General features: G+C 40.6%; 1 protein-coding gene across 1 annotated transcript; it reads right to left on the bottom strand.

Moving 5' to 3' along the window:
- Nucleotides 1-166: 166 nt before the first annotated feature.
- Nucleotides 167-25,599, bottom strand: LOC311048208 (phosphatidate phosphatase LPIN2). Its single transcript, XM_084061323.1, has 20 exons — nt 25,529-25,599; nt 15,500-15,700; nt 15,269-15,364; nt 14,208-14,470; nt 13,416-13,529; nt 12,808-12,919; nt 11,633-12,509; nt 11,054-11,147; nt 10,163-10,353; nt 8,743-8,836; nt 8,568-8,637; nt 7,942-8,034; nt 7,527-7,609; nt 6,526-6,676; nt 5,807-5,955; nt 4,680-4,766; nt 4,382-4,534; nt 3,984-4,098; nt 3,598-3,701; nt 167-2,963 (listed from the first exon to the last, which is right to left on the bottom strand). Exons 2-20 carry the CDS (start codon nt 15,689-15,691, stop codon nt 2,813-2,815), a joined length of 3,189 nt encoding a protein of 1,062 aa, XP_083917449.1. The 5' UTR covers nt 15,692-15,700; nt 25,529-25,599; the 3' UTR covers nt 167-2,812.
- Nucleotides 25,600-26,442: the final 843 nt, after the last annotated feature.

The raw sequence follows: 26,442 nt of genomic DNA, 5'->3' as shown, positions 1-26,442 counted from the left end.
GAAAAGAAAAGCCCTTTTTGGCACTAGTTGCTTTAACACATGTGAAGCACACAATTCATATTGCAATACACAAACGCACGCACGCACACACACCCACACACCCACACCCCAACCATAATCCATACAAACTAAGCATTATATTAAAACTGGAAAATGAAACAAGGCACAAGGTTTAGATTAACTTTATGTACAGGTATGTAGAGAAACATTTGTCTTTGGAAAGTAATAGTAGACACGATTCTTCTAGGCCCCAAAGGAACGTCCCCACAGAGTTCATGATGTGAGTCTACAAGACACAAAGAGATCTTAATATAAAAATAATCCCTGATTATATGGTATCATTAATGCACAATGGTGTGAGTTAACACCAAGACAAAGTGCCAGACAGAGTTTGGAATGTATCCGATTGTGAATCAGAACCACTAACCATTCATGTTATATGAAAGCATGTCTAAACCTTGTAGTGCAGTAGTATAATGTGCAAACTACTAACTTGGCCATGGCTATGCAGTGGCCATAATTTGATCCTATCGCATACTACGCGTGCTGTATAACTGACACCATCGGTATCAAATCCAACCCTCTGCCATTCTATAGATCATTGGTTCTCAAAGTACTCAAGTACCCCCCAGGGGTACTTGAGGCGGTTCCAGGGGGTCCCCAGCTAAATGATGGATAGGAACCAAATGGACCCTTATGGTTCTGTAACTCTGAGTGTTCAAATGGAACCAATACACTCTCAGAGTTAAATTAACATTGATTTTATAATATAAATTCGGGTCCCAGAGGTATAAATGCCATTAAATGGGGGTCCGTAGCCTAATACATGTCAAACTGGGGGTCCTTGACATTAAAATGGTTGAGAATCACTGCTAGAAAGCCGTATAAACCTTCTCTTATTGGCGTCCCTGGCTTATCTTTTCAAATGGGGGTCCGCGGGCTAATAAGTGTCAATTTGGGGGTCCTTGACATGAAAAAGTTTGAGAACCACTGCTATAGATGAACACTTTCCATCCAACTATGTCCACAATCTAGCTTCATAACCTTGGGTCTAAAGGGGTTCCACTCAACTGAGTCAAGATGCTATTTGAAAACACTTCTGCGCAGAACCCTCAGTCAGCGTGAAGGGAACAAACCGCATTGTTCAATTAGTGCAAAACCCAGTCATATTATAAATGTAAGGGTCAAGCACACTCTCAAAGAAATCAAAATGTACCCAGTATTTGATTGCATGAGGCTCTTAAACAACTTTTCTTTTATCACACAAGGAGGAAGGGAGGCACTTCCTGGTGTCAGCCATACTGACACACAATCTAGAATAGATAATTGTCCAGTGATTTCTTTACTTTTCGCATAAACAATGTGCTCAACCAATTTCAACAGTCACATCAGGCATCAAAAAGCTGAAAAAGTTGTCACACAAAACAGACATTGTCGTCACATTTTCTTTGCCATTGCTAAGGTTTAGGCATAATTTAAAATCATAACAGCCACTAAAATACATTAGCTCATATGCCTATTTGTATATGTAGTGCATATGGTCTGGTTTTTGGTCAGTGTTTTTTACTTTAAAGTTTAAATGTATCATGATAATAAGTGTTTAACCTTTTAACTAGTTTTTCCTAATAAAGTCGTTTTATTTTGTTGCCGTTTCGTAAAGCGACTTTGAGTACTAAGAAAAGCCCTATATAAATCGTATGTTTTATTATTATTATTATAATGGGATAAAAAGGCAGCAATTTATATCAGGAAATATCTATGAGACAGGCAGTCTGATACAGATATAAACACAAACAGTAACCAGAAACAAAGTTCAAGGTCAATCTCAAGGAAATCAAAGGCATAGTTGTCCAGTTGTGTACTGGTTCCTTTTGTTTTTTTTAGCTACTATGTAAACAGACACGGTCCATAAGAGTACTGTAATCAGGTATTGCACAATGGTCTGAAAAGCTTTTCTTGAAATGTACTGTCCTCGGAACATCTCACGACTTAAATTAGCATATCTGCATGAGTGGAAGAGGACGATGGATTTGTGCGTTCTTCTGACTTTGTTCAGCATCTGATAAACAGGCACTGCATCGCCAGTATTTGACATATATCCCATTTCTAACTGATTTTTTAAAACCCATTTAAACCTGAGGCCGGTTCTAAAGAGGCTTTCTAAATGCTACCTAAGTTTTCTGAAAAACTTCCAACAAAAAAAAAAAGAGAATTATGTTGCTATATATCGTCTCTGTCGGGTGGAAACCTCATATGTCCAAAACTTTTCAGGATTAAAATTCAAAAATAGCAATAGTAGCAGATCTACAAACTCAAAAGCTTGTGGATCTGCTACTATTGATGCTTTTGTGTGACGCTGTAGTGTGATCAAGTAGAGGCATTAATTTACGAAAAAACACAAAAAGTTAGACTATGGAGATAAGAGGTTTCTGCCGACAGCGATATATAGCAACAACTAAAATGACACAGATTGAAAGGTAGAACAACATATAGGTGTAACAGGTCTAAATAGGTTAAACTGGGAGATGGCAAGAGATGAGAAAGAGAAGCGTTTGCAAACCAGCAGAAACAAACCGTGAGACATATGTGGCTGCACTGTAAAATCCTCTTAATGTACCAATTTGTAACTCAAAGACTACACACTTAAACAAATAGCTTCCATTTGTATACTCAGGATTTGTGACGATTTGTACACACTGAGAGGATTTTACAGCATATGTGCTCCACTCTGAATGTGTGTGCGTGTGCCTGTGTGTGTGTGTGTGTGTGTGTGTGTGTGTGTGTGTGCGCGTATGGTCATGTGAATCAGTCTCTACAGCAGGGAGTCCAGGTCCAGTGGAGGCAGGGGTGCCTTCCAGTAGGAGAAGTGGCTGTATTCAGGGCAGTCAAAGGACGAGGCCGTACAACCCTCGATGGACAGAGCAGGGAAGAAGTGTTCCACCAGCTCACCCAGGTGAGTGTACCTGCACACACACGTGCAAACACACATTAAATCATACAAGATCGAGGAGCGGCCGACGCGCCTAAGTAATTCATTTTCAATGAGAGGCGGGCGATTATTTGGGACGTGCGGAGAAGTTGATGGGCGGTGAGGCGAGCGGGTGCGGGCCCGTGAAATTCTCGCGCTCGTGCTCATTTGTGCACACGCCCGCGGCAAGAGCTGGATTGTGGTGATTGTTTTTCCCGCTAAGCTACGCGCAGGAGGACAAAACAATGATCGCGGCGCGATCCCCACTGATCCGATCGAGAACGCCCGCATCCACCGCTCCATGAGCAGACACAATTGCAACAGGAACACTATAAAAATTACGCTGATAAATGGGTGCTCTCTGCTGATTGGCTGAAATGTTGTCACCTACCTGAAAATGTATTTTCTATTTATTAAGGAGCTGGAGAGACAGGGAGATCCCTGTTACTGAATTAACACTATATAGCAATGATTACTATCAGAATATAGTACTTTAACTTAAAAAAAAACAAAAAACGTTTTGTTTTAACCAAAACATATTCCATACCCTACCTTTAAAATAACACTAGATTTTACTGTGTAAGCCAGGTGATATATCACTGTATTTCCAGATTATGTTCTATACTTACGAGGACTTGTTTCCTTTGGTTTTCTCCTGTATGAGCTCTCCTTTGGGATTCACAGTGAAGATTCTGGTGTCAGCGACCCCTACCTGTTTATAGGCATAGGCGTCCTAGAAAACATAAGGCAGTGCACATATATGGGAATAGCTGACGCAAAAATCGAAAATGACACAGATTCTTTCCTGGTTTTAATGAGTTAAATACAAATTCTGGATTTTGCCGTGGAGGCTGTGGTGGGGCTTTGGGCATCTAACGACTTTATACTATGAAGTGGAAGGGATTGAATGAAAATCACATTTTGTTATTCATAAAAAAAAACAAAAAAACAAAAAACAATCCAAGACATGAACAAACCAAAACACTACTGAGAGCCATTGCGCAGCATAGCTTACATTGGTCCTGTTGCCGAAGGCAGCATAGAAGGGCTGCCTCTGTGGGTTGAACAGGTCTCTGATGTCCGTCAGACAGGCGATCTTAAACACTTCCGGCTTCTTCTCAATCACCTCTCTAGATAGATGTTGACCAGAGGTAATGGTTGGAAGGCATGCACAGTTATTTCATATCCTCCACATGTGATTTATACAGCACACAACATGCAGTTGCTCTGTGTAGGATGGATACTATTGTGGTGTAAAGGAGGACTTGAAGTGGACTTGAAGTTAATGAACAATACTCCCTATGGTACAGTTTATTATAATAAAAAGATTATCTTGCGGGTAGCATACTGCATGTGTCATAGTGTAGTGCTACAGTATTGTACCATGTACTGTAGTATGTATGTGTTGGATACCTGTGTAAAGCTGAAAAGAGGCTACTGGGAGCCAGCAGCACAGGGCCTTTAGGGAGGACAGTGCCTTTGTCATTCACCCACTGGAGGTAGTCTTTAGTGATGCCAGCCATGCCGATAGCACGCGCCGAACAGTACAGGAACTTGTAGCCATTTCTGTAAGAGGCGGCAAACATGTCTGTATTAAAACATATTTAAAAGGAATAAGGATGATACTTAGGTTTCAGACTATTTATTTTTCTTTACTTAGCGACGTCTGGCAATAATATCTATCAATTATTAATAATTATGAAATACTTACTGGTGTATTTTGTGGTAGAGTTTAGCGATGCCTTGGTGAGTCCAGTCCTTCCCAAACTGTGGCAAAATGTGACCCAGAGCATCAGACCTATAGAAGACAGATACATTTACCATACTCTGGGGAATATGCACATTATATTTGTATTACTATGGTTGTTAGGATGTTACATTGTCTTGTATCATTCCCCAAACACTGACCTTAATTCTATCCACTAATGTGATCATCTCACTCAAGCATTCTCTTGTCAACAGTGAAAATTCTCAAGTTTATTTATTTATATATCATTTCACATAATAATAATAATAATAATAATAATAAACTCTATTTGTATAGCACCTTTCATGACATGACATGCAGCTCAAAGTGCTTTACAGAGCAAGAATACAATTACAGTTACAAATAATTTAACAATAAAGCAAATAAGAAAGGCAGAAGCATAAAACATATTAAAATAATAGCAAAGGGCAGTGAATCAGGCTGAAGGGAGTTATAAAAGGAGCATGAGGATGATAATAAACTTGTGCTGATTGGTCAACTGCCATATTTTCCCATGGAATATGGCAGCTGACCAATCAGTGCAAGCTAAAGCAACATCTTCCCCAGGGAGCCAATACATCAGCTGACCAATCAGGGCAAGCAAAATTGCCACCGTGTTCGGAACAGTCACTGTGAGTGACGGAACTCAATAATGTCAAACATGGACTAAACGTGGCCAACAAACATGGTTGCTGAAGATAATGTGTTACAATTCATGACTGAGAGTTTTGTGGGGTGCAAAGAAACCAAAACATGGAGCGGAAAACAGCGACGTTTGATGATTCACAGAATGGCGAGGCCAGCCGTGTTGATGTCAACCAACTCCATCCCCACATTGTTGGGAAGTCCCTGCAGGACAACAATTTTATTCCCCGGGCAGCTTCCTCATTGACACATATTAACAGCAATGTTAATATGTGTTAAATTACATTAAAGGGTTGTTCAAATGCTATTTTGTCATGGTCTTTGTAAATTATTAAGGCTATGGGATAAATTATCGCAGTGCATTCATCGTTGCCCAAGGTTAACGATGAATATTGCCAGATAACAGCTACATCACACCTTTCAAGTTACCAGGTAAATGTTCTTACTTGGTGATGGTGCCGTCTATGTCTGATATGATGACGCGGTCGTTCCAGTTCCACAGGTAGATAGCGGCCTCACAGCGACAGGTGCCCTGGTACTGAGTAGTCACGCTGAACACAACCTTGTTGCCCCCTTCACGCAAGTTTAGACTTTCCTGGATAACAGAGGAGTCATTGAAATGACACAACAAGTGTTAAGATATTGTAAATTAGATAAATGGAGGTAAGTTGTAATCCCTAAATCGCGCGGTAAATTAATTTGTCATTAGCAAATGTTGATTTTCATTAGTATCCTACCAGATCTAGACCTATTTATTTTCCTTTCCGTTTGGAAATTTCATCCCAGTTTTATGAAAACATTATTATAACAGTTAAAAAAAGTCAAGTCAGTCTGCTTTTCCTTATTATTTTGAATGACAATGTGAAGTTATTTTTAAGGTTTTATTTTTATTCTGCCATTCCTTCAATTATTATATTATTATTGAATTATTTGTCTTAATTGGGGGGGCATCTTGTAAGCCTTTGACTTATGAGCCTTTGGCTTTTAGAACAACAACAATAATAATAATAATAATCTTTATTTGTAGATTACTTCAAAACAAAGGATACGGTGCTTTACATAACACTGAAGAAAATATCTAATAAAATAAAACCAGCAACAGAATAAAAGCAGAAAGTTCATTTCACAGATAGACATGCTATTTTCATGTGTGTATGTATCATACTATCTGCTCAGACGTGAGGCGCAGTGACTTGAAGTACATCTGATTGATACACTGGGCTGTGCTCATGGCATCTGTTGATAGGCTGTCTGGAAGAGTGACTTGTCTGCCTAGCCCCGCCTCCTCATCGCTGTCCATGTCATCTAAAGTGGCCCTGCGGGAAACAAACCACTCATATCAACTCTGTGTGTGAGTGTACGCACATTTATTAAGTAAGACCTTGATTTTACCCTTAATTATCAGAGAATGAGATATCTGGTGACACCAATAATTTGACCATGACAGCTGTAAAGAAAGTAGAAGTGAAATGCTTCAGACTAGCCTCTGTGTGTGTGTGTGTGTGTGTGTGTGTGTGTGTGTGTGTGTGTGTGTGTGTGTGTGTGTGCGTACACACATATATATACATATATATATAATATTATTATTGTTATTATTACTAGTAGTAGTTTATTTGATAGGGACAGAATATGTTAATGAACAACGGTATAAAATATATAAGATGAAAATGTGTTGGACTTATCTCTAGTCCTTGGTGGGTAACAAAAACAGAACATAAAAGGTAATATACAAATATAAATATACAAATAGACAAGTACATAAAGACAAAAACAAGAAACAATATACAACATAGGTTAAAAATGATCACAGTTCTGATTTGCCTTGTGATGGGTCTTAAAAGTAGATTATGTAGTGCAAGTGGTAGGCCATTCCAGCATTTAATTCCCTTAAATGACAGCACATTTTGTCAAAACGTGGTGCGCCAGTATATGGCACCTCACAGTTCCCTCTAGTGGTGGCCCTAGTGCCACTGTCTGCCCTAAATGAATTTAAAGAAGGTAGGCTAAGCCCATGCAAAGCCTCGGGGCAAATTATTTGAAAGTGTCTTCAATTCAAAAAGAGTAAAACCCATAAACAATATCATTTGTTTTCGTGCATGTACTGTATATGTACTTAATACATGTATATCAGTGTGTTGTTATGTGTATTCATGTGTGTACACTTGCTTCATTGTGGAAGGGACAGGGGCTGATGTGGACATGGATTCCTCCATCTGTGCCTCCTCTTGTTCCTGCTTTGAATTGTTTGCCTGAAAGGACAGAACATCATTAGCAACTACATTCAAGTGGCCATGGCGGTTTCATCTGCAGGCGACAAATGGGAAGTCTTCCTCTTGTACCTCATATTGGTGCACAGTATCTCCATTTATATAGGACTGATTACAAAGAAATACCATCTCTGATTAGTCAAGTAGTGGAGGCAAAAGAAACAACCTCTTTTGTTAATTTTTCACCAAGAAAACTTCTCTTAAAACACTACTACCTATATAAGGCGTTCCATGTAGTTGACTAGTTAACCAAAAAAAAAAAAACACTTTTCAGACACAACCTTTGAGAAAAATATCTTGGATAAGCTCAGTACCTGGACGTTGTCCATGTCTTTTCTCCTCCAGGAGAACCACCAGCGGCCAGACTTCTTGGGCATCTTGTCTTTCACCAGGTTCTCTATGGCACTCTGCATGGAAAGCACAAGGGGCAACGTGCTCAGTATACACAGAACAATGAGTACGGTTACTAAACATAATAAGTAGTAACAATAAGGTAGTAACAACATACTTTACACAATGGTCAAGTTATTTCTGTCATTTTCCATCATCATGTCAATATCGGAATTTAAATAATAAGTTTTAATGTGGCCACGGCAAATACTTGTTTGTCATTGGCTAGCAGGTATCCATTAACACTGGATATTGGACCAACTCAAACATAGTCCCGGTCAACAGTTTAATCACCGTTCTATATCAATGAATGCTCATAATATATTATATTACACTACATGCAACCATACAAATATCAAAGTAACTGTAGCAATTGTTTGTTAGACTATAAAGTGGTTACCAAGACAACAGCTTTAGTTTTTCTCAGTTATGAAAGTAAGAAAACATATAAACTTAGCCTCTCTCTTTTTTTCTTTGTTAAGTGGCCATGGTTTAAGCATGATAATTCACTCCGAGGTGTACTGTAAAATAATGGACTCTTGTACAATACCTTGGGCAGATTCTTCTGGAAGGCTTGCATTGACAGTACCATTGGGGCAGCCACTGCCCAGTTATAATAACTATAAAAGATTATGAAGAAAATAAGAAGTCAGAATTAAATGCATAATGAAAATACAAATGATTAACTCATTGTAGGCGAGCTAAAGATCATTTCTGACTCTTACTTGGAGTTGACACAGATAACCAGATTTGGATCCTCGATGATCCCTGGGTTGTTGACAAAATCTTGGAAGGTCACAATGTGCTCTATGAACTTTTCTAGATAATGCACAAGACCAGAAAGCAAAACATAGAAATTACACTTTGTTCAAGTGCATTGAAAGAGTACAATTAATCAGGACACACACACACACACACACACACACGTACTTGCCTTGTTTCCCTCCGATAAATGCATATGCATAAAAGGGAGGGCACATTTTGCAATGAATGAAAAAGGTAGTGCACGCACATCTAAAAAAAGAATAGAGTCTGCACACTGGTGAAGTTGCAAAAAGCTCCGCTTGGTATTTTATTGCTCGTCAACGTTTCGGCCTGTTCAGACCTTCATCTGGACATATGGAAGGTCAGAACAGGCCGAAACGTTGACGAGCTTTTTGCAACTTCACCAGTGTGCAGACTCTATTCTTTTTTTCCACATCACATTTTGCAATGACACACAAGGTGTGCTTGAAATGACAAGCATACTGCGTTTCCAGGCCACTGTGTGATAAATAACTGTTTGATAAATAACATGCATGTTTCCACGTGCAGAATATGTCTGAAACGAAGGGATTAAAGCTACAAAATAAATAAAGGACCATAGGGCTTTGGGGGTTTTTGGTTTTGGTTTCAGTTGCTTATTTGAAAAAGATAAATGAAATGATTCTCCATTTGTTTGCAGAGGGTCATCATTGCCCCCTGCAGGTCATATAATGGAACAGTCTCTTCTACTGGTAGGCAGTCATTTTCATACCTTTATATTTTGGTGTTAGTCTAACTAATTTGTGTAGACTAATTGTGTGTAGACTAAAAAGTTGAATGTGTACACACTGTGTGTGTCCACCCAGATATACAGCATACTTTCTCTTAACCAATTAAGAGCGGGAACGCATAGCCAAAGTATAAAATAATGGTTATAGCTATTCAAAAATAGCAGATATACAAGCTCATAGCACAGCACCGAGCTTGTAGATCTGTAATTTTTTGGGAAAAAAAAAGAAAATGAGTGCAAATCTTTGATTATATATAACGAAAAATTTGAACTCAAATCTTTGCTTCTGGGGGTCCCTGGAAGAAAATATTTTGAGATGGGGGTCTGCGGCCAAATACATATAATTGTTGTGGTTTGGTTGCTATATAAAAAAATAGCAAATCTACAATTTTTGAATAGCCAAAGAAATCTGAAAATGACACAGATGCTTTGCCGGTCTTAATGGATTAGAAAACAGCAGCAGCAATGCAGTATGCGCTGTTAACAGTAGTATCCAGGAGAGGGGGGGGGGGGGGGGGGGGCACCGGGAGGTCAACTCATATGACAGGGCCTGAAACTACTTCTAGGGGGAAACACAGCCCACACATCACACACTCTCTACCAGACGTTACCTTTGTTGATTTGGCTGGTGTTGCCCTCGCGTCCACAGAGCGACATGCTGACATCCATGTGATCGGTGGTGGAATCTGACATGTACTCGGTACCGCTGTCCATGGCTCCACTGCCCACCGACTGGGGGGACTGGTTTCCGGAGTTGGAGCCCTGCTCGGCACCAGGCCGAGCCGCTTCCTCCGTCGTCTCGCTGTAAAGACAGCAGATAGTACTTAAAGTACAATAATGTGCACTTGATGTGTGCCACCATGTCAACTGTGTGAAAATAATGTGCTAATGCAACGGAAATCCAATCAAAACTAGGGCTGTCACGATTACAAATTTAAGTTGGCGATTAATTAATTGTCACTCAAATAATTGCGATTTCATTGTGTGTTTGGCATTGAACACTGGAACATTATGAAGCTTTTTAGGCTTCATAATAAAAAAAATGCACAGGGTAGATATGACAAATAACATAAATATGAAAATAACTTATTGACATATTCAATAATTTTATGCATGTAAAAATAACAGAAATAGCTGATCTACAAGCTTACAACGCACCACGAAGTGACGTGTTGTAAGCTTGTAGATCTTCTATTTCTGCTTATTTGATGTGTGACAAAATGTCAACATGGAAACGATTATGACGATTACACAAAAATAATTGCGTGTATCTCAAATAATTGCGATTAGACGATTATGTAATAATTGTGACAGGCCTATGTGTGCAACCATGTCAACCGTGTGGAAAATATGTGCCAATGCAACCGAAATCCAATCAAAACATGGTTCGTCTTTTGTCAAGACTGTGCTATGCTGACGAGGTTATATCAGAACTCAAACTATTGATCATTCAGAGGTGATTCAAGAAGGAAGTTGATACGTTGTGGGATGGATGACCTTACCTCTTGGGGAAATAGAGTGCAGCCATGTCAGGGTTGAGCTTAGTCAGGTCTTCCAGGTAGATGTCTGCGGGTCCCAGATGCTGACTGCGTTTACCTACAACAGAAGAATGATTATCAAATATAGCTGCTGGTGGGGTGTTCCAGTAGCTGACTGGACAGAGCGCCTGTCACTCACAGAATTGCAATGTCCCGTTTCACTGCCCCTTTCTACCCTCGGCTGCCTGTATTTCTAAATGTACCATTCAGACCTGAGGCCGATTCTAAATACGCCTTTTAAATCCTGACCTAAGTTTTCTGAAAAACAAAAGCAAAAAGTAATGTTGCTATATATATAGCAACAACTAAAATGACATAGAGGCGTTCCCGGCTTGAAAGGTATGTTCCAGGTTTAAATGGCAAAATCTGCCTAACAAAAATAAATGTATATGTATAATAATAATAAAACAAAATTTGCAGGTAAACAAGGACATACAATAATGTGATGCCATCGACTGAACAAGTACAGTCTGCAAACTCACCAAAAAGAAGGAAAAAAAATCTAATCCATCACTAAAAAGATAATTGAAATGGATAGTTCACCTTTCTTCTTGTCCTGCTGCTCTGTTTTCAAGGCAGCCTCAGAAGAGAATGTCGACTCGTCTGCAGTAGCCCAGCTGGTGCCAGCATATCTCAATCCAACTTTCTCTGCAGTCTGGTTTGTCAGTGAGCTTTCTGTTCTAGGCCCACCCTCCTCCTCCTCCCCCCCTTCGGCGCACAGATCAAACCCGCTGTCCCCCTCACTGACTAGAACAACATTGCTGGGTCCCTGTTCTCTTGGCTCAGATAAGGCACTTTGTCCGTCAGCCTGTGTTTCCGCACTTCCTCCGTCTGTTGTTGTGATTACAGCGTCGGCATCAGCTACAGTTTTGGGTCGTTTTTGTGCATTATCCATTTTTGCAACGTCGATTGTGCTTTTCTTGCTAACAGAGCACTGTGTGTCATTCACAGCACCGGCAGTCTCTACGATGGCTGCACTCTGTTTGCTGGCTAGGCAGTTACCCGGATCAGCAGTACCAGCTGATAAACTCTCATGCTCCTCCTGCAACAGCACGGACAGGGGGTCTTCCGTTATCTCCTTCCCTGCCAGCAGGGTATATGTCTGGGTTATTTGTGCGACCTTCTGGGGTGAGTCCATAGCTGTGATCTCCGATGATAGCAGGGACTCACGGAGCTCATTGGGAGTGGAATGAGAGGCCATGTCAGGGGTTTTCACTGGGGGGAGAGGGGTGGTTCGTACGGTATTATCTAGGTCCAGGGAGAGAGTCCTGGGCTGTGGCCGGACCACCGTCACGCTGCCGACTCGGCCACAGCTGATCAAAGTCTCATCGAAGGAGTCCTGTCTTTGGATGGTGCGGAAACGAGAGCTGTCAGAGTGGGGGAGACGCTCCGACTCTGGTGACCTCACCTGCTGACACATCTAAAGTATGAGACAAAGAGCAAAATGTTTCATCATAATATAAAAACACGTTCCACTATAGAACATGTGAATATATATGGTTGAGGTTCAATAGCCACTAGCCAGTTCCATTAACTTGGAACTGGCTAGTGGCTATTGTGTGGCTATTAATTACACGAGTGTAGGATAATTATTTGATAAGCTCAGAATCAAAGAAGCCTCTTATCAAATCATTTAAGCCCAAATCTTAACTCAAACCCTAGTGAATACTAACAAAGTGGCAGCTTCAGTCTGCATGCATCTATGCATCTTGACTTACCTTGGGGAATGCTCCCCAGTTCCACTGCATCTGAGGTCCACACGACTCTTGGGGTCTCACCACAAGCTCAGAGTCACTTTTAGGAGAGGGTGGACGACTGTAGAACACACTACTGTAAGGCAGGGAGACACAGACACATAGAATATATTCGTACAGTCAGTGGACAGACAGCAGTGGTTTGATTAGCAGAGTGAGAGCGTGAGCTGTCAGTTGGTATGATCAACTGATGAGTTGTCAAACAGTCAGCTGAGGCATGCATGACTTCAGTACCCTGCCTGAACTAACATCATGCTTCACATATGACATTAGGGGTGAATGAACATAATTATAACTATATTCTCTGACAAAAGTTAAGGTGGTAAGCTACTGGCCTGGAATGTACAGAGAAGCAAGTTGAGTCTGGTATGGCGCAGGTTTAAGTGCCTAGAAAAGCTATGTATTAAGTAACTCTATTCCTCCCTCAATAAGAATTGACGAAAACCATTTTATTAATGCATTAAAAGGAGCACTTCATCCATTTTCAACCTTGAAATAGAAGGTAGCCATTGATTGAAAAGTTTGAAATGTTTAATGTACAAAAAAAAACGATGCACATTGTCTTTCCTCACCTGTCTGAGGGTGACCATTCACATTCACCTTCAGAGTGTGCGTGAACATCTCTGATTTGTGTAGTTCCCAGCTCGTCAACAGGCTCTTCACACAGAGAGTAGTACACCGATTTACTGTTAGAACAAAACAAAAAAAAGTTATGATCCTGGGTTATTAACATCAATAAACTGAAATTATTTTCATTGTAAAATCGCAGCCAGTTAAACAGAATGAGTAGACATTTCTTTCATTTTCTAGGAAATTGTTTGCTAAAAAGAATTCAATCAATTAGGAGATTTTTTTTCTTTTTGTCGCATTCCTGAGCCAATAATTCGATGACAGGGTAGCTGGTCAATAGGAGAGTCAATTGAGACATACGTCCTGGCAGATACTTTGTAGTGTTTGTTTGCGACAACGAACAGCAAGAAATCAGAAATCAGAACAGAGGAATGTTCAATTAAATGTTTAATTGATTCATTTAATTGAGTCAATTCTTTAATGGCAATCAATAGTCGATTAATTAATTAACATCCCTAGTCAGTTCAATGCTTTGTTGCCTTCAGAAGTAATTCAAAATCAATCAATCTTAACCATAATCATAATGCGTCTCAGAATCAATTAATTTCCACACCTGTACTGTCATGCGGTGATCCTTTCTTGGTTTTTACTCCATAAGCACAATGTCAGGAGAAAAGCACTGGGTCCGGTCAAAATTCTTTAGCTACCTGAATGACTTGAATTACCTGAAGCACGGAAAGTGATGACCAATCACTTTCCATGGATCCTCCACAACTGCTATTCTGATAACTGACCTGATCTGCAGAGGCGTGGTGGGCTCCGCTGCAAGGACCTCCTGCTCCCTGTCTCTTTCCCGCTCCCTCTCTCTCTCGTCAGACGAGGAGCTGACCTCCTCTCTCGGGTGCGTGTCGGAACGCATTCGTTTGCGGCGGCGTTTCTTTCGGCGGGTGCTGCCTCCTCCCCCCGCAACGGATGGCCCCTCTGTGATCTCCTCTGTGCCTTCAGGGAGCTCGATGGATGGGATCGGGGAGGTACAGAGATGGGCAGGGACCCTGGACTAAAGCATGGAAGAAATTAAATGAAGAGCAATCATGAAAAGAAAGGTTAAAGGAGTAGTTCACTCAAACAATGACTTATTTTGTATCAATTACACACCTCATAAAGCCTTGAATTCATGGATTCTTTTTTGTTTTTGTCGTAGTCCTGAGACAATTTGATGACCGGGTGTATTTCCGGTAGGAGACACAAAGAGTCTCCTTTGTGTCTCCTACCAGATATATTAGCATCTTTCCGCCGGTAATCAAATTATTGGATTAGGAATGCGACAAAAACAATAAGAAATCCATGAATTCAAGGCTTCATGGGGTGTGCAATTGATAGAAAATTAGATTTTTTGGGGGGTGAACTGCTCCTTTAAAGGAATACTCCTCAGTCAAATTTGTGGAAGTTGAGTGTGGCATTAACTGTGTCGATCAACACAAACACCTTTCAGTTACATGCGATACGGGTCCAGAAAACACACATTTTAGGTTACATTCTGAACATGGCGCTTTACTGTGTGATCCTACAATAACCAGAATTCCATGCTAGGGCTTGGTTCTCAGGCACTTCTCGAGGCCATTGACCCTACTGGCAATGGAAAGAATGGCTAATAGTCTTTGACATCTGCCTACATCACTGTGTGGACAATCTGTAGTGCATTTGATTTGCTGCCGTGGCGAAACAGAGAGCGTTGACATACTTAGCACCATTGCATTGATCATTACTCCTACTGAAAAACAGTTGAGTATTCCTTTAAGTTTGTCAAGCGAATGGAAAGTGTACCACTGAAGTTATCAAATGTAAATCATCCAACCTCCATATCTTCAAATTCCTCCACGAAAAAGGCCTCTCCATTGTCCCCCAGTTTCATGTGCAGGTCGACTGGCTCTCCATTGATCTCAATGTCCACCTAAATCATAACAACAGTCGTCAGTGTACATTCATATATGGAGTGAGACAAACAGGAATATGAAGAGTGACAGTCAGAGAGAGAACGCTAGAGGCACGAGGGATTAACAGGGACAGAAGTGGAAACAAGACTCACAACTTTCTCCTTGGAGCGCAGCACGCCCAGCTTGCCGAAGCGGACGTGAAACGGCGAGCACAGGAGTGAACCGTCGGGCTGGCGCACCACGATGACGTCGATGCCTCCTGTGAGTGTGGCGGGATTAAGACCACGGTACAGCTCCTTCACCGTCACAAACACCGTCTCCGCCAGCTGGCCCACGATATTCATGGTCTGAGACTATATAGGGACAGATTAGCACAAATGTACACCAAACTTAGTTTCAGAGAGCACAATTTTACGTTACCCCCATCTGCTATCAGTGGTGCTATCAGTTAGGGTTAGGCTTTGTTATATTATCCAAGTCAACATAATACATTTCACATTGTGACTGTACTGGCCTCGCCCATGCTTATGATAAAGCTGCATGTGACTTTCATGTCCTACCGGGGATTCGAACCTGGCCCCCACGCAAGTGATGACATTTCTACCACTGAGTTAGGATTGGTAAATACCCCAACAACTAAATAATTAATCACGCCTGCTTGCTCAGGGGAGATATAGGTTCCACCAGTCAACCGGTAGTGGTCCTACTCTACCTGGTCACAGGATCTACATTTCCTTAATAGAATACAAATACAACCTTTGCGGTTGTGTTACGCACTTTGTATTAACATATTCTACCAAAGAATACATTGTATTAATAACATAATCTACCAATTGGTCAAAAAACGCTTTATTCACAAAAATGTTATGCATCGCAGCTTTAAAAAGTGTTATGCTATCAGGCACAGACTCAGTTTACCTAATAAGAAAAAGGACAATCTTATTTTCAGTAAAACAAGAAAAGAGACAAAAGACAACTGTTAATGTAGGCTAACAAACATAAAATACTTAAAACACACACACACACACACACACACACACGCACACGCACACACACACACACACACACACACACACAGACACACACACAGACACACACACAGACACACACACACACACACACACACACACACACACACACACACACACACACACACATACACACACACACACACACACACACACACACACACACACACACACCTATGCCCTATGTATTCCACTTCCTTACCTGAGGAAAAGACTCAAGCAACTCAAATAGTTCTCAAATTCTTAATCCAAGGTACTTAGTTGTATACTACTCACTTAACGTAATCTCAGAGAGATGCTTCTTGAATGACTACAAACTGAGATACCTCTCACATTTTGACCAAGCTATATTAACCTTTGGACTAGATCTTATTGGACAATGGGCTAAAGATCAATGTATGTGAGAGAGAACAGCATCTAAATTAGACTCTTATCAACAATGCAATCAATGCAACATGACTAGAACTGAGTGACTCATTTCCTGTCATTATCAATGATCAGTGGACTAAAGCACTTCAACCATCTGTCTCTGAATATCCATGAATGACGATGTACAGTGAATTAAATGTAACTCTACATTTATAAAATCACAGTAACAAATCAACATGTTTACCTAAATCGCCTTGAAGAATGCATCTGTATTCTGTACTTTGTGTGACAAGGACTAAGGAATGTGTTAGTACATTACTATGTTATTATTTACCTTTTATTACACATACCCAGCCTTTATTTGCCATGGGTAAAAAGAATGTGAGATAATAATTCCTTTTAACAGGTCGTTCATGAAAGTCCTTGCGGTCTTGTTTCCAATGAGAACCTGTGAGCAATTAGGGGTTAAGAGTCTTGCTCAGGGACAAATTTCATTGCATCGACACATATGCTGGCCTGGCCTGGAATCGTACCGGTGGCAACCAGGGCCTCTGGCTCCCTAGGCGGGCTCACTAACCACTCAGCTATGGTCGCCCCTAGATGAACTTGCACACTGATATCTTAGAGCAGGGGTCGGCAATAGGCGGCCCGCGGGCCAAAATTGGCCCCCCAGAAATAATATCTGGCCCGTGAGATAATTTTGAGAAAAACATTTTTTTGAAAAAAAAAAAAATATTTTTTGAAAAATATTTTTTGATTTTGAACCCACTTTTGCAATCATGCACTCATAAACACGATGCATTTTAAAGGATTTATAACATTTTATAGCTAGATTAGAGGAAAATGGAGAAGAAAAAAAAAATCACCAGAAAAATCGCCTGTGCTGATATTTAAACCGGAAAAAATGTTGATTTATATTGGTCAAACAGAACCGAATTAGACCCAAATTAGACCCGAATTAGGCGCTGCGCGCGCGTGCATGTTCGCGGGGAGGCCCGGCCCGCGATGGAATGTCTGGGAGTGATATTGGCCCTAGGCTTATCTCAATTGCCTACCCCTGTCTTAGAGATAATATGGCAGCTGAACTGGCACCTCGAGCAGTGGCGTCGTTAGGGGTGGGCTTCGGTGGCTATAGCCACCAATGTTTTGTCCAAAGCCACCAATAAAAAAAAATTTAAAATTTAAAAATTAAAAGTTTTTTTTTTTTTTTTTAATTATATATCTATCACCCTAACCTAACCCTACCCCTAACCCTAAAACCGAAATAAAGTAACAAAAAACGGGGGAAAAAGCACCCTAATCCGCGAAATCCGCGAAAAAAATCGCGCGCGCGCGGGAGGAGGGGCACATGTGCCCGTTGCCTGCGGGGCTAAGCCCCCGACCTAGTAGAGACCTAGCGACGCGTCTGACCTCGAGTGACCTCCCACCTTAAGGAACATCACTGTGTCAAACATGGGCAAGACGTTGCCAAAGACCTGTGCAGTGTGCTACTTATTGTTTGGTGAATTTCACAGTTGAGGAGACATTGGGAGTTTATTCAGGCACAAAGGAGCCACAGTACAATGCAAGACAGTGGCCTTCAATGGTTCTGTGTACCAATAAAGTTGAGGCACACCAGCAACACGTTCCGTGTTCTGAGACAACTCTTCCCTCAAAATGGTGAGTCCAAGCTGGGCTATACCATTGTGTTCACCGGGGGAGTTCCCCATTGACATTAATGTTAATCCATTCACCTATTAGGGCGAATGCTATAACCCAGTATTCATCATTGGGGTTGCGCACATCAAGTAAATGTGTACAAATCTTTGAATATATATATTTTTAAAGCAAACATTTGTAACTCAAATTTTTGCTTCTGGGGGTCCGTGGAACAAAACATTTTGAGATGGGGGTGCAAATCCTAACGTTTTTTAAAAAAACAAAACGTTTGTTGCTATAATATCAGTGGTTCTCAAACTTTTTTCATGTCAAGGACCCCCATAATGATATGTATTTGGCCAAAGACCCCCATCTCAAAATATTTGACGCCCCCGACGCAAAGATTTGAGTTAAAAATGTCCGCTTAGAAGAATTATACATATATATTCAAAGCTTTGCACACATTTTCACGATTTTTCAAAAATAGCAGATCTACAAGGCCAAGCTCGTAGCGCTGCACTCGGGGCCGCGCAATCTGCTATTTTTCAAGAGCCAAAGAAATCTAAAATTACACAGATGCTTTCCTGATCTTAATGGCTTATGGGTCCCTTAGAGGAGCTGAATATAGTCTCTCTACCTACACCCTATTACTTTATTGGCCCGGAATCCCCCAAGGATCTATACTACTTTTCCCCCTCAACTCTAAATCTCTTCACTGAAAATAACCCACATCTACAAGCTCACATGTTGCACGTTTGTGGCATGTGGTGAACTTACAGATCTGCTACGTTAACAGAATGCTCGCCCACAGAATAGGGACATTTGGGTTCAAGTGGTTAAACACATTGAAACTGAAAGTCAGCTCACAGAAAGGGTCAATAGATTATCGCCTCTTTTTCTCACAATCTACAATATACTGATAAGTAACTCTAGACTAGAGTGTAAAACAAGGGACCCAAGAGTCAGAAAGTCACGTTTTGTCTAAAAAGCTAATGACAACATAACATCTGACCTAGTTTGTTTGTACCTTGTTTGTGTATCAACATTACTAGACATTCCCATTTAGATATGCGTAATTCAATGCTGCTCTGAGTAAGAGCGTAGCTGTTTCCAGTAGCTTTATTGGATTTTACAGCCTTGTCATGCCAAGAATAGCATGTTATTTTGAAGGAATAACACTCACTGAGTGAAGACTTAACTTCACAGGTTATTTATTGGGACATTCTCTTGAAGTGGATGTGGTCATTATGTCCACATATTGCAATAAACAGAAGACCAAAACACTAAGACAACCAGACTGTCTTGAGTGATTAGTTTGATTATCATAATCTGCTTTTCTGTCGGTGTGAAAGAACATTACAAACATCTGAAACGGTCAATCCAGACCCTACACAATAAGACCCAAGACATGTGGACACTTGTAAATTATTTGGTCTAAAGCCCTCCATTACCAATTAGGGATGGAACTAATTCATTATTATTTATATAATTGGTTGATTAGTCAATAACTTTTTTGCGATTATTCAATGAATCACTGCGATCCATTTTGACACTAAAGCGATAATCACGCGTTATCTGAACACAACAGACATCTTACAAATACAACCTGCATGTTTAACCTTTAATATGTTTACCCAGCGGTCACAAACATAACTGTTCATCTAATAATAAGGAGCAAAGACAAGCATTCATAGTTTGGTGGAGTTGCAGCCCTAAATACACATATTAGAAATGTGTACATGATACATCACTAAGCTGATTATTCGATGACTAAAATTTAATTTGATTGATTTCCTGTCATGGATGCCCCCCCACCCCCCAGCGGTGAGCGGTCTATAATAAGTAAGCTCCCTCCTTTTTTCCCTCTACACCAAAATGTGTCTCCCCTTTTCCAGTGTGGCGTCTTACCCAGAGTGAAGGATGTAGGTGTCCCTTCCCAACCAGGCCTGGTTCCTCTGACCCGCCTTCTGCCATAAGATGCCCCTATGTCCTTCATTCCGCAGGATCCTCGGCTGTCTGTCTGTCTGTCTGTCTTGGCTTAGCCCCCCCCTTCTCGAATGCTAGGCTACATTTTGCTAGATTTGACAGAACTGGGGCCTGTAGGGCCTGTAGATTAGTCTCACTGCTAAGCTAAACTTGGCTCTCTGTCAGATCTCTGTGGTTAAAAGTTTTTGACAGCCCTCTCTAGTGCTCTCTGTTCCCAAATGGGCAGCAATATTGTACATCTATGAGAGAGTCCCAGACTATTCACTCACACACACACTACTGCTCCCTCTTTCTCTCACAAGCACACACTCCTCCATGTGCACACACACAACCATCCTATCACACACTCGCATCGCAATTCACACTTCCCCACTCACACACACAGTGCACATGACAGCCAGACCAGCACTTTCTGAAAGGGTCGGGTGATCTATTCACATTCGCTTTGCATGGATATGCAACTCCCACACACACACACACACAGAGCAGCTGATCACATTCTGGGCTTGACCACAGTACTCTGGGCAGTCACATATGAGGGACGATGGGACGACAGACCTCTACAAAGACTGGGGGGAAAAAAAGTGAATTCCTTCATGGAGGAGGCTTTTTTTTACACAGCTAGACCCTGCCAAGATGGGACTTCCTGAAGATGGTTACTTTCGAAAATCAATGTCGGTCTTTGCCAACGCTGCATGTGGAAGAAAACTGCATAGAAAGGTCAGTTTAACTTGAAAATGTTCCAACTGAAAAAGCATTCCTTTAGTGTGGATGGCTAATCACCTTAACGGTGTAGCCTGGCCCCAGAATATTCAAGGGCAAGATGACAATTAGTCGAAGCTTACAGTATCTATCAAGACACTGGGATGTACTGTAAAAATAGACTGAAAGTGCTTGGTCTTCCGGTGTGAATTGACTAGTTCTGTGCCAATTAGTTTATTTTCTAGGTCCACTCGATTTAAGTTGATATTTGCCTGAAACGGCAAATTCAGCCATAGTTACAAGGCCAGAATAAATTGGAGTCATGGGATTTCTGGTAAGTCAGGGAAGTCTTAAAATGTTGTCATGGGTTCTCGTGCTATCTTATTTACCTAGAGAAAAAGTCATTTTGTACATGGCTTCTTACAAGCACTTTGCGTTAAAGCTACATGTACAATCCAGAACTTATTTTAATGAATACAATGTTAATCTGTACAGTAGAGTATGTTAATGCAATATAACTAGAGGGTAACAGGATTAGCCTGGTAAACCCTCCCTCCAGAAATCTCATTTCCATTTGATTTCTGAAATCAAATGGAAATGAGATTTCCGGAGGGAGGGTTTACCAGGCTATAACAGGATAGGTGGGCACCAAGGAACAGTGGGCACCTCTGTGTTAAATTGGCAATTCTTTCCAAAATGTAAAAAATAACATTGGAAAATGTTTTAAAGTAAAGTATACATGATTAGAACCAACAATTGAGGTCTAATATTTCTACAATTGCTACAAATGACTACAAAACCTGTACATATCCAGTCATTTTGGGGCATAAACAATAAGTTGAAGGATAAAATTCTGTCTGATAATGATGTACTGTGCATGTACACATCATGTAGATTTTACATTACTTATAGGGCTGTCACGATTACAAATTAAAGTTGACGTTTAATTGTCACACAAATAATTGCGATTAACAATTTAGTTGAGTTTTTGGCATTGACATTGGAACATATGAATATAAATGTTATTTCTGGGCGCCCGCTGGCCTAGCGGTCCAAGCGCATACCACATAGGCTGGTAATCCAGTTTTACAGCGTGTCGCGGGTTTGACTCCCGTTCCCGACGACCTTTGCTGTGTGTCACCCCCCCATCTCTCTCCCCATTTCCTGTCAGCCCACTATCCTATCAATAAAGGCAGAAAAAGCCCCATCTTTAAAAATAAATGTCATTTCGGTTTGCCTTTTAGGCTTCATAAACAAAAAATATTAAATGGCGGAAATAGCTGATCTACAAGCTTACAACATGTCACAAAGTGACGGAGTGACGTATTGTAAGCTTATAGATCTGCTATTTCTAAAACAAATTGGAAAATATTTGAAAATGTATGAACATTTTTCAACATGGAAACGATTATGACGATTATGCAAAATAATTGCGATTATCTCAAATAATTGCGATTAGATGATTATGTAATAATTGTGACAGGCCTGATTACTTAATTACATATTTTTTTTTACATTTTGGACAAAATAGCCAATTTTGCATTGAGGTGCCCAGATGTCCCTTGTGCCCACCTATCCTGTATCCAACTAGGACATCTGCAATGGTTGGAGGTGGTCTCCCTACTTTAGACCCTGGTGTCAGGTAGGACACCTACTAGTTGACAATGTCAGAAAGTTATTAGAACTTAAGCACAATGCTGATTGGACAGGACACTAGATGTGCCACAATCTTTATTGTAGTTCAGACATTACTGCAATTACCTCTCACCGTTGGGGGAGGGAGACAATGGAAATGTAACTTATGGATTGTATCTTTAAGCACTTTAAGCCCTTCATGGCCTCTTTACTCAAAAAAATAACGAAACAACGCTACATCAGCACTAAATTAAAAAAAGGACTTACTGTATTCAGTCCATCGCCTGAAATAGAATCCATTCCATATCATGCAGAGGGGGTAATAGACCATATTCACACGGCGGCCATTTTGCTATTAAGTTAATGAAATGCCACCCTGTTGCCACCCTGTTTTTTTCCAATGCAAAATGCCAACATGGCCACCGTGTGAATATGGTCTATGGCAACCATCCACAGGTGTGAGGCTCATGGGAACTGACCACACTCATACTCTGTATACCACTGTTTCTCAACCAGTGGTCCACGGCCCACTATATAAACTGCCCACAAAAAGTTCAGAAACGTAACTTCAGTCGATTATTTCTCCCCTATAATACTACCAATTGGTATTGTATTTTATATCATTTTTATCGTTGACTAGTCACAACGGGGTATAACTTGTAAGGATCGTGCAATAATGGAATGAGCAACACAGCTGAACGAGCCAAACAATTGCCAGAATCCTGTTTTGTTTTGAGCTACCTGCCAGCACACACCTGCTGGCAGGCGTGTGTGCCAGTCACAGGTGTGTGACTGGCACCTGAGCATGGGTTCTGCAACTGTGTTGTTGAGTTTGTGTTCTCCAAGCAGCAACACTGCCCCCATGGAAATATGCCACCTTTGTCCCTTCAGGATAAGGCCCGTGCAATAGGGCAAGTGGAAGCTGGTGTTCCGTTACGCAGAGTGGCAGCATTATTTGGTGTCAGTCCTGGTACCATTTCCAAACTTAGGCTCAAGTTCCGTGAGACAGGTGAAGTCAAAGGAAGACAAGACAACAGCCCAAGAAGGCTGGTTCCTCACCCTTTCTTCACTGAGGAACCATAGGCTTTCTTTTAGAGATGGACAGGCAAGATTTGCAAAACAGTACCAAAGACAGAGGTCACAGTTGCATGTGTTGTACTTTGGTAAATGTATCAAAGTTATGTTTAAATAATATTTCATAAGTCCATCACATTTTAGAAAGTCTTGCCCACCTTAGTTTGTGGTACCCAGGATAGAATCTAGAACCTTATGGTCCAAAGGCGAGTGCTCTACAGACTGAGCTACCCCAGACACAAATACAATACAATAATAATAATATGATATTAATATATAATAATAATTTGCCCCACTCCCTGGGGCGTTTTTGTCACTGTACATTTGCACATACGTGAAATTTGGCCAGTGAGTTTATTTACCCATCCTACAACTACTAGAAGCAGTGAGCAGCCATTTAGTACAGCGCTTGGGGAGAAGTTTGGGGTTCATTTGTTGTCTTGCTCAGGGACACTTCGACACATTGCTGGGGCCTGGATTTGAATCTGGGACCTTTGGCTTCCCAGGCTAACCATTCTAACCATTCAGTTATGGCCCTTCATCCTGAATCACTAATCAGATGACTTCTCATACTTGGCAGGCATTGTGGAATGGATGTTAAATTGTTAACGAATCCCAACTGGGACATACAGTAACATGTTCTTGTCTCCCAAATATGCTTTGAGTGAGCCAAGTGTATGAGGAAACATATTTGTCTTTGCTGCAATCTGCCTCCCAGCTGATGGGTGAAAGTTCATTTCTTTAAACAAGCTATAGAACTACCTTTCAAGAAAGAAAGAAAAATATCTATCAAGTCTATTTCACCATCAATGATTCTGCCAGGACATTAAAACTAACCAATGCATTCATTTCAAGATGTATTAAACGTGAGAATTTGCTCACCAAATAAATGCATATGAGAGAAAATATGCTGTCTGTATGACAGTGACAGCTAAATCTTATTCTAGTACATTACATGGACACATTACAAGCTGGATAATGTGGATATCAATCTGAAAAACACCAACAATTCCAACGTTCACAATACTAGATAGATAGGGATATGTACATTATATGCGTATGGTTTGGTATGGCAATAAGCAATAACACGATACAATATCGGTCCGTCCGTAAGTATTCACATTTTTACTTAAGTAAAAGTATCAATACTGCAATTAGTATAAATAATTAATAATTAAAAATGTACTAGAGTAAAAGTACAAAAGTATTTGTATCAAAATGTACTTAAACTACCAAAAGTAGAAAGTACTCATTATGCAGAAGGTCCCATTTCACAAGTTTTGCCACAAATGTAAAAATCTTTTGAAAGTCATTGTGAGCTTGTAGATCGGCTATTTTCAAATGGCCAAAATGTATATAGGGCTGAAGTGGTTGCTGTATGTTTTGTAATAATAATCAAAATCTTCAAAGTAACTGGTAACAAAAGTGTTCAAATAATTGGTAAAAGCACCTCAAAATTTTACTGTACAGTACTTGACTACATGTACTTAGTTACTTTCCACCACCGCCTAAACAGTGAAATAGTGCCTTGTCCCACTGACAGAGTGTTGTCAGAGGAAGATGTCATCATTCCACTTTGTGGAGACGTGTCTCAAAACGATGCGATGCCTCAGGATGTTATTGTTAATGTAGCAAATAGTTTGCTAACATAAGTCCACTATCTCTGAACCAACTGTCTGCTAGTTATAAAAATCACAATAATAGTGTTTATTTGGTATTAATGTGAACATTGTGAGAATAAGAGCTTACCTTTTAAGAGCTGCTTTTCACAGATAATAAAGCCAGACGCTTCCTGATAATGTTATCGGTCAGTACCGCGCATGCGCACTGCGGAAGGAACCCAGTGAACAGTGTTGCCATTTTCGCTTATTATAAGCGACTTTGGGTTTGTTTTTCTGTAAAGTCGCTTGTAAATGTTGATATTGTTGTGGGTTGCGTTTTTTGGGGGGGCTTGTTTCTAAAGTGTAGTTACTTTTTGGGCTTGCTTCCAATTAAAAACAAAATATTATTCAAACGAGTGGTTCTCAAATATTTGTGTATGTATTTGTCCCGTAATCCCCATCTGAAACATGTTTTGTGCCAGGCAGGGAGTCCCATACCGTACCAGATTGTTTGAAACATTCTAACAACAGTGCTCACAACGCGTCACATCGCGACGCTTGTAGATCTGCTATTTTCAAATAGCTGATCAAATAGCTGATGTAAACACTTTAAAGTGCCTAATAGTCGCTTATTTTTTTTGGCTTGTTTTCCCAGACCGCAGGGCTGCTTATTTCTCTCATAAAATCTGGCAACGCTGCCAGTGAAGGACCGAATCATGATATTGTCCAATGAGCGACCTGGAAAAGAGACAAGAACCCGCCTCTTCACGTTTGTTTTGTCAACACAGCGTGCAGTCATGCACAACAACAACAACAACATGAGACGAAGACCATTACTTTGTAGCTGCCATTACATAAAACAACACCATTTTATTATAGAAATGCAGTGGTGGAAGAAGTACTCAGTCACCTCTGATGTAGGTAGCCTGATTATCAGACTGAAGCTGGAGCTCACTCAGAGAGTGGGCGGGGTCTATGGTCTAGAACCAGGCTAATGTATTGCAGTAGAAGTAAAAAATACTGAAATTCGGAAATTCTCCAGTAAAGTAAAAAAAAATACCT

Source organism: Gymnoscopelus microlampas, assembly GCF_963454915.1.
Source record: "Gymnoscopelus microlampas genome assembly, chromosome: 7".
Lineage (NCBI taxonomy): Eukaryota > Metazoa > Chordata > Actinopteri > Myctophiformes > Myctophidae > Gymnoscopelus > Gymnoscopelus microlampas.
The sequence above is the reverse complement of the archived record's forward strand: the minus strand, read 5'-3'. Positions and strand labels throughout refer to the sequence as shown.